Source organism: Coregonus lavaretus (genome assembly GCF_964263955.1).
Source record: "Coregonus lavaretus genome assembly, chromosome: 28".
In the NCBI taxonomy this organism is placed as follows: Eukaryota; Metazoa; Chordata; class Actinopteri; order Salmoniformes; family Salmonidae; genus Coregonus; species Coregonus lavaretus.
The window spans coordinates 11,063,897-11,072,778 of record NC_140015.1 but is presented as its reverse complement, the minus strand read 5'-3'; the positions used below and the strand labels follow the sequence as shown (position 1 = coordinate 11,072,778).

General features: G+C 42.0%; 1 protein-coding gene across 1 annotated transcript; it reads right to left on the bottom strand.

The window, feature by feature from the left end:
- Positions 1-868: 868 nt before the first annotated feature.
- Positions 869-3,332, bottom strand: LOC311103450 (large ribosomal subunit protein eL19-like). The gene is made up of 6 exons (XM_084145019.1): positions 3,306-3,332; positions 2,364-2,470; positions 2,091-2,213; positions 1,795-1,915; positions 1,272-1,382; positions 869-1,075 (listed from the first exon to the last, which is right to left on the bottom strand). The coding sequence occupies exons 1-6, from the start codon at positions 3,308-3,310 to the stop codon at positions 949-951; spliced, it is 594 nt and encodes a 197-aa protein (XP_084001145.1). The 5' UTR covers positions 3,311-3,332; the 3' UTR covers positions 869-948.
- Positions 3,333-8,882: the final 5,550 nt, after the last annotated feature.

Below are 8,882 nucleotides of genomic sequence, written 5' to 3'. Positions count from 1 at the left end.
TGACCACGAGATTGGCAAATTTGCCAGATCAAAGCAATGATTCTACAGGAGCCGTTGTCCAACAGGTAGGCCTACCAGGGTTGATGTAATGATAGCTAATTCCAGAGGCAGTAGGCCCACTTTATCCACTAAAAGGATTTAAAGTGCACAAATCATACAGCTTTCGTTTTGTACTTGCAAATGTTTTATAATTGAATTTAGGTGAGTCAGCTAAAATGGGTAGGGATACTGTCCCAGTAGGCCAATAAAGGCTACCATATACAGCCACTAGATGGCAATACCCTGCATATAATATGCCATTTAGCAGACGCTTTTATCCAAAACGACTTAGTCATGCGTACATACATTTCTTTTTTGTGTATGGGTGGTCCCGGGGATCGAACCCACTACCCTGGCGTTACAAGCACCGTGCTCTACCAGCTGAGCTACAGAGGACCACATATCCAAACCACTTGAATTTCACCAACATTGACTTTTTTCACATTCTCTAACACCTTGACACATCTGACAAGACAGTTTTACCAAATGTCTTCATAGCCCGTATCAGTAAAAAACATTTTAATACCAAGATTCTTAGCTCGTCATGTGGCAAATGTATGGTCATGTAAAAAGAGGGCACAATTACTTTGCTGTGGTATCCATTGAGTGACTTTGTCCTGTCCATTTCCTACGAGCTTTTTGAAAAGTCTGGACTGAGGAAAAATACAGTAACATCAAATCACACAATGTTATTGTGTAGGTCAGGTTATAGCTTTGTAAATAGAAGTAATCCAATGCCACTTCAGAACTGCCCACACATTTGATAAACCCATGACAGGTAGTGTACATTACAGGTGTGATCGAGTAAGAGTGGACTCAGGAGACAGGGTTGTGTCTTTCATACACTTTTTATTGTCAGCACTTGACAGAGGGAGGGGCAGGCAGTGCATGCCAGGGACAAGAAGCTGTTTACTTCTTGGTGGTCTCCTCCTCCTTTGACAGGGTCTTGATGATCTCCTCTTTCTTTGCTGCCAGGCGCTCCTCTCTGCGCTTACGGGCCTCCTTTGTCTTGGAACGACGAGCCTCAGCCTGGTCACTGCAGAGAGAAATGTGGTCAAACAATGTAACTTATCTTTTGGCTGAACACAAATGTACATCTTACCATCTATAAACATTCCCATATAAAGATATGCTTTTAAGTGCTCATCAGCGCAGTTCCTTCTCCATTTTAATAAAAAACATTGCGGGATAGAAAAGTCTAAGGCAGATGGGAGTTGTAGTTTTAGACATACCACAGAAGCTTCTTGCGGGCCTTGTCTGCCTTCAGCTTGTGGATGTGCTCCATGAGGATACGCTTGTTCTTGAACACATTACCCTTCACCTTAAGGTAGAGGCTGTGGTACCTGCGGGAGGGACAGGGGCAAAACAAGATGACCAAATCAAACTACAATAACAATATACGCTTTAAACAATTCAATAAATACAAAATCAATAATTTAGCAATTCATGAGCTACATTTGAAATTCCTTCCTAAATCAAATAGAAATTTGAACACGGGTTAATCAGATAGCCAAGAGAAACATGACATCACAAATTTCAGCAACGTTTGCGAAACCATTCTCAGAGAATCATCATTTTTACCAATATAACTTTGGGTTCATTGTTAGCCATTTTAGCTAGCTAGTTCAGCCTAGGCTAGTAGAGTTAGCTAGTTCAACATAATCAAATGTGTAACAGACATCCTTGAAATGGACCCAATAGGAGTTGCTATGCCTTGTGAATCTGTATACTCAAGGGTGGATGTGGAGAACTTACATGTGCCTGTCAATCTTATGGGACTCCCTGTAGCGACGGAGAAGACGACGCAGGATTCTCATGCGACGCATCCAGGACAGCTTCTCTGGCATACGGGCGTTGGCTGTACCCTTTCTTTTACCTGGTAGGGTGGGCAGAGGAGAGGATGGTGTTAGGCCTGAGATATTAATACTACACCCCAAAATCCACCATCCTGTTTTCAGTACAAAACAGTTATGTAAATAAAAAGACTTCACCTGATTGTCTATCGTCGTCACTAGTCGATAGCTATGAGACGTAGGACAGCATTCACTCACCGATTCCCGTGTGCCTTCCCTTGCGACGTGCCAGCGTGTTCTTGCGGCAGCGGGCGCGAGAGTGCACCGTGACAGGCTTGCGGATGATAAGACCATCCTTTACCAGTTTACGGATCTGCTGGCCTGAGAGGGGGGGCAGAAAATATATGGGTTAGACAAGGCAGGTGAATTTCAGCAACAAATCAATATTCAGTCAACTACTGGGTAAATTATGCACAGGCTACATTAACTAAGTACCAAAATAATGTGCTAAAAGATCGGCTGAATCCTTACGGGAGTTGGCGTTTGCAATCTCATTGGTCTCGTTGGGGTCCAGCCATACTTTCTTCTTGCCACAGCGCAGGACGCTGGAGGCAAGCCTCTTTTGAAGCCTGAGCATGCTGGGTTAGAGATGAGGAGTTAACTAACGCATTGCATTTTGTGTAACGCATAACTGTACGTTGCTAACAATATAACTTAAATGTTTGTAGCATGAACAGGGGTTAATCAGATAGCCAAGAGAAACATGACATCACAAATTTCAGTATAGTTTGCGAAACCATTCTCAGAATCATCATATTAACCATTTATCCAATATAACTCCGGGTTGATTGTTAGCCATTATAACTAGTTAGATGCTGATGACTAACGTTACCTTGGATGCAACTGGGCTTACGTTACATTGTTGACACATTGAATTTTACAAGACACAAGTAACCAGTTGGCTAATATAAAGCAACGGGGAACATCAGTCAAAATCATGACACGAGCAGTGTCCAGGTACGTAACGTTAGCTACTAGCTGGCCAATGCTGCCAAAATGTGCTACACCAAATGTACTAGCAGCGTAGCTAACTAGCCGGTCTAATGTCAACTCTTTCAGATTATATGGAACACGGATATCGTTGAGACTAACAATATCGGATTCAGACATTTTTAAACGATCATAATCTAGTCATCTATGTTAACATTGAAGTTTAACTCGCATTTGTTTAACGTTAGGCCTGAATTTCTCGACTCAGAAATATTGGTTGACAACATGGCCTTCCTGGCTTGGAACATCGTGCGGCTCATTTAAAAATGAAATCTAGCTTTTCCTAAATTAAATATGTTAAGGAACTTTGACGGTGGTGTCGCGTAAACTTTAGGGCAACCTCAGTAAACGTTTAATGGGCAATGAATGTGTATTTTATTAAATATATGATAATTTAGACTCGCACAAAGTCGGTGCGCTTACCTCATGGCTGCAACTGCGATAGAAAAAGGAAGGGTTGAGGGACAGACAGGGTCCTACCATTAAAGCTACAGGAGAATCCAAAATGAGATATATAGCTGTTATTTTGTGAAATAAACGAAATACGATACAAATATTATTATTTTCATGTGAAGAGTTTGTAAGAAAATACAAATGGGTGTTAAAAAATAAGTTAGAGAGAGTGATATTGTCTGAAATCATAAGATAAAGTGTATAGAAAATATGTTCTCCCCTTATCTGGGAATAATAGTATATTCCAAATGTGGAGAGCGATTTCGCACTGCATTGTGGGTGAAATCATACAAAATGCAACTCACTACTCTGCCACAGGAGAGCAATGTCGAAGCGAAAGACTAAAACCGTCAACAGCTGACTGACACTGACAGAAGGAAAGTTTCTGTAAGGATACGTTTAGACAAGCAGGCCAATTATTATCTTTTTCCCCATTAATTGGTCTTTTGACCAATCAGATCACCTCTGAAAAAGACATGATGTGAAAAGATCTGATGTATAGTGTTTACTTTTACTCAAGTATGACAATTGAGTCGTTTCCCCATCACTGTACTTAAGTACATTTAAAACAAGATACTTTTAGACTTTTACTCAAGTAGTATTTTGCTGGCTGACTTTTACTTTTTCTAATAAGGTATCTTTACTTTTACACAAGTATGACAATTTAGTACTTTTTCCACCACCTTGAAGGGATGTTGAAGCCAAGTTTGTGGGACATGCATGCATTGTGTGATTTCCTCTCTGAACTGAAAGAGATGGAGACCCGCACACAAAATAATACATCCAAAACTGAGGCTTGAATGCAAAATAAAGATTTGTATTAGAACATCATGGTGCCCCAAAAAATGATAAATGGAATGTGGATATCGATCACCAATAGGAGGCAATAGACCAGTTAGAGAAAACACTTCAATAACAATTCTTAATTAATAAAATACAATAAAATTGTATTTGTCACATGCGCAGAATACAACAGGTGTAGACCTTACCGTGAAATGCTTACTTACAAGCCCTTAACGAACAATGCAGTTTTAAGAAAATATTTACTAAATAAACTAAAGTAACAAATAAAATATAAAAAAAAGTAAGACAATAAAATAACAATAATGAGGTTATATACAGGGGGTACCGGTACCGAGTCAATGTGCATGGGTACAGGTTAGTCGAGGTAATTTGTACATGTAGGTAGGGGTAAAGTGACTATGCATAGATAATAAACAGTGAGTAGCAGCAGTGTAAAAATAAAGGGGGGGGGGGGGGGGGGGGGTAGTCTATGCAAATAGTCTGGGTGGCCATTTTATTAATTGTTCAATTGTTCTGCAGTCTTATGGCTTGGGGGTAGAAGCTGTTAAGGAGCCTTTTGGACCTAGACTTGGCGCTCCGGTACCGCTTGCCGTGCGGTAGCAGAGAGAACAGTCTATGACTTGGGTGACTGGAGTCTTTGACAATTTTTTGGGCCTTCCTCTGACACCGCCTAGTATATACAGTTGAAGTCGGAAGTTTACATACACCTTAGCCAAATACATTTAAACTCAGTTTTTCACAATTCCTGACATTTAATCCTAGTAAAAATTCCCTGTCTTAGGTCAGTTAGGATCACCACTTTATTTTAAGAATGTGAAATGTCAGAATAATAGTAGAGAGAATTATTTATTTCAGTTTTTATTTCTTTCATCACATTCCCAGTGGGTCAGAAGTTTAAATACACTCAATTGGTATTTGGTAGCATTACGTTCAAATTGTTACACTTGGGTCAAATGTTTCGGGTAGCCTTCCACAAGCTTCCCACAATAAGTTGGGTGAATTTTGGCCCATTCCTCCTGACAGAGCTGGTGTAACTGAGTCAGGTTTGTAGGCCTTGCTCGCACATGTTTTTTCAGTTCTGCCCACACATTTTCTATAGGATTGAGGTCAGGACTTTGACTTTGTTGTCCTTAAGCCATTTTGCCACAACTTTGGAAGTATGCTTGGGGTCATTGTCCATTTGGAAGACCCATTTGCGACCAAGCTTTAACTTCCTGACTGATGTCTTGAGATGTTGCTTCAATATATCCACATCATGTTCCTTCCTCATGATCTATTTTGTGAAGTGCACCATTTCCTCCTGCAGCAAAGCACCCCCACAGCATGATGCTGCCACCCCCGTGCTTCACGGTTGGGATGGTGTTCTTCGGCTTGCAAGCAACCCCCTTTTTCCTCCAAACATAACGATGGTCATTAAGGCCAAACAGTTATATTTTTGTTTCATCAGACCAGAGGACATTTCTCCAAAAAGTATGATCTTTGTCCCCATGTGCAGTTGCAAACCGTAGTCTGGCTTTTTTTATGGCGGTTTTGGAGCAGTGGCTTCTTCCTTGCTGAGTGGCCTTTCAGGTTATGTCGATATAGGACTTGTTTTACTGTGGATATAGATACTTTTGTACCTGTTTCCTCCAGCATCTTCACAAGGTCCTTTGCTGTTGTTCTGGGATTGATTTGCACTTTTCGCACCAACGTACGTTCATCTCTAGGAGACAGAACGTGTCTCCTTCCTGAGCGGTGTTTATACTTGCGTACTATTGTTTGTACAGATGAACGTGGTACCTTCAGGCGTTTGGAAATTGCTTCCAAGGATGAACCAGACTTGTTGAGGTCTACACATTTTTTTCTGAGGTCATTTTACCATGATGTCAAGCAAAGAGGCACTGAGTTTGAAGGTAGGCCATGAAATACATCCACATGTACACCTCCAATTGACTCAAATGATGTCAATTAGCCTATCAGAAACTTCTAAAGCCATGACATCATTTTCTGGAATTTTCCAAGCTGTTCAAAGGCACAGTCAACTTAGTGTATGTAAACTACTGACCCACTGGAATTGTGATACAGTGAATTATAAGTGAAATAATCTGTCTGTAAACAATTGTTGGAAAAATCACTTGTGTCATGCACAAAGTAGATGTCCTAACCGACTTGCTAAAACTATAGTTTGTTAACAAGAAATTTGTGGAGTGGTTGAAAAACGAGTTTTAATGACTCCAACCTAAATGTATGTAAACTTCTGACTTCAACTGTAGGTCCTGGATGACAGGGAGCTTGGCCCCAGTGATGTACTGGGCTACCCTCTGTAGCGCCTTGAGGTCGGATGCCGAGCAGTTGCCATACCAGGCGGGGATGCAACCGGTCAGGATGCTCTCGATGGTGCAGCTGTATAACTTTTTGAGGATATGGGGACCCATGCCAAATCTTTTCAGTCTGCTGAGGGGGAAAAGGCATTGTCGTGCCCTCTTCACGACTTTCTTGGTGTGTTTGGACCATTACAGTTTGTTGGTGATGTGGACACCAAGGAACTTGAAACTCTCGACCCGCTCCACTACAGCCCCGTTGATGTGAATGGGGGTGTGTTTGGCCCTCCTTTTCCTGTATTCCACGATCATCTCCTTTGTCTTGCTCAAGTTGAGGGAGAGGTTGTTGTCCTGGCACCAGACTGCCAGGTCTCTGGCCTCCTCCCTATAGGCTGTCTCATCGTTGTCGGTGATCAGGCCTACCACCGTTGTGTCATCAGCAACTTAATGATGGTGTTGGAGTCGTGCTTGGCCACGCAGTCGTGGGTGAACAGGGAGTACAGGAAGGGACTAAGCACGCATCCCTGAGGGGCCCCCGTGTTGAGGATCAGCGTGGCAGATGTGTTGTTGCCTACCCTTACCACCTGGGGGCGGCCCGTCAGGAATGTCCAGGATCCAGTTGCAGAGGGAGGTGTTTAGTCCCAGGGTCCTTAGCTTAGTGATGAGCTTTGTGGGCACTATGGTGTTGAAAGCTGAGCCGTAGTCAATGAACATCATTCTCACATAGGTGTTCCTTTTGTCCTGGTGGGAAAGGGCTGTGTGGAGTGCGATTGAGATTGCGTCATCTGTGGATCTGTTGGGGCGGTGTGCGAATTGGAGTGGGTCTAGGGTTTCCGGGATTATGTTGTTGATGTGATTAATGACCAGCCTTTCAAAGCACTTCAATGCCTGATGGGTGGAGAGTTTTTAAATAGAACATCCACCTGTATTCTGTCTGGAGAAGACCCTACGAATGTTTTATCTGCTGTATAGCACAGAAGGACATGGAGGAGACGGGGTGACCGGACTGAAGTCATTTTCCCATAAAACTTCTACCTGCAATTAGCCTCTGCCACAAGTTTTCACCTTCAGGAGTGAAGCTGGGGAGCTAACCTGCTTTCTTTGTTCATGTTCAATTTGATTTGATTTGACTTTGAACATAAACGCCCTCCAAGCCATTCAGGCTACCCAGCAGCATAGAATTCAACTGACATCTCTCTTCTTGATGAAAAGGCATGCCAAATGGGTTACTGGAGTAATTTGCTTGACCAAAAAATAATTGTATGACATTGACACCTGCAGTGTCATCTGAATCAGGAATTGAATGAACATCAGTAGGCAAACAGCTGGAGAGAAGGATCTCACCTGAATGCTAAGCCCTTCTGCAGCCCAGATGAACCACTCAATTAAGCAATAAGGCCCAAGGGGGTGTATATGGCCAATATACCACGGATAAGGACTGTTCTTAAGCACGACGCAACGCGGAGTGCCTGGATAGATACAGCCCATAGCCGTGGTATATTGGCCATATACCACAAACCCCTGAGGTGCCTTATTGCTATTATAAACTGGTTATAAACGTAATTAGAACAGTAAAAATAAATGTTTTGTCATAGCCGTGCTATATGGTCTCATATACCACGGCTTTCAGCCAATCAGCATTCAGGGCTCGAACCACCCAGTTTATAAAGGCACATAACCTACAAGCACACGCTGCTACTCAGGACACACACACCACAGAACTGCACTGAAAAAGGGACATTCCTTGCATGAGGACCTCACATAGATACTTTACACTGGACAGAAGAAGGGGACGAAAACCAATCTACACTCAATGCATACCTGTGTGTGTTTTAGATTCATGAAGCTCCCCCAATGAAGACGTATTGAAGGAGACTACTTATTCAGACAGGATTTCCTCCTCTCAATTGTATCTTTGTATTCGTTCTTGCTAGTACTATTTTTATACAAAAAAGGGACATTTTCATTAAGCCTTTAAAGACATATTAATGGGAAAATTGATTTGTAAAAACGGAATACATACTGAAGTGAAGTTGCTAAATACACAAAAAGGATGGTGGTCAGATTCAGTAAGAACATAGTAAGAATTTCTAGATGAACCTAGCTGGCCACATCTGTACTGCTACGCCTCAATATTATCCAACCATATTATTCCCCTGAGTTCAACCAGATCAGATCCATTACTGTGCATCAGACTGTAAGGAGGAATGGACTACAGTATGCCTGTGCATCGCACAGTATGGACATGAATGGACATCTATGTATGTATGACCATTATAACAATGTAGTGCTCAGGAGACTAACGTGCTGAAAGGGAACATATGGGGGAAATAAAATGGAACGCACCTTTGATTCTCATGTCTCGTGATTTTAATGTAATTAATATTGACTTATCTGTATAACATTGGAATCAATGTACAGTATCATTATCATCATCAGGACT

Bases quoted from the DNA above. Each gene is read 5' to 3' on its own strand.
- LOC311103450 (XM_084145019.1), bottom strand. The intron at 1,916-2,090 runs GTGAGTGAATGC...CCACCCTACCAG, and splicing joins GGGAAGGCACACGGGAATCG to GTAAAAGAAAGGGTACAGCC. The intron at 1,076-1,271 runs GTATGTCTAAAA...TTCTCTCTGCAG, and splicing joins GCCCGCAAGAAGCTTCTGTG to TGACCAGGCTGAGGCTCGTC.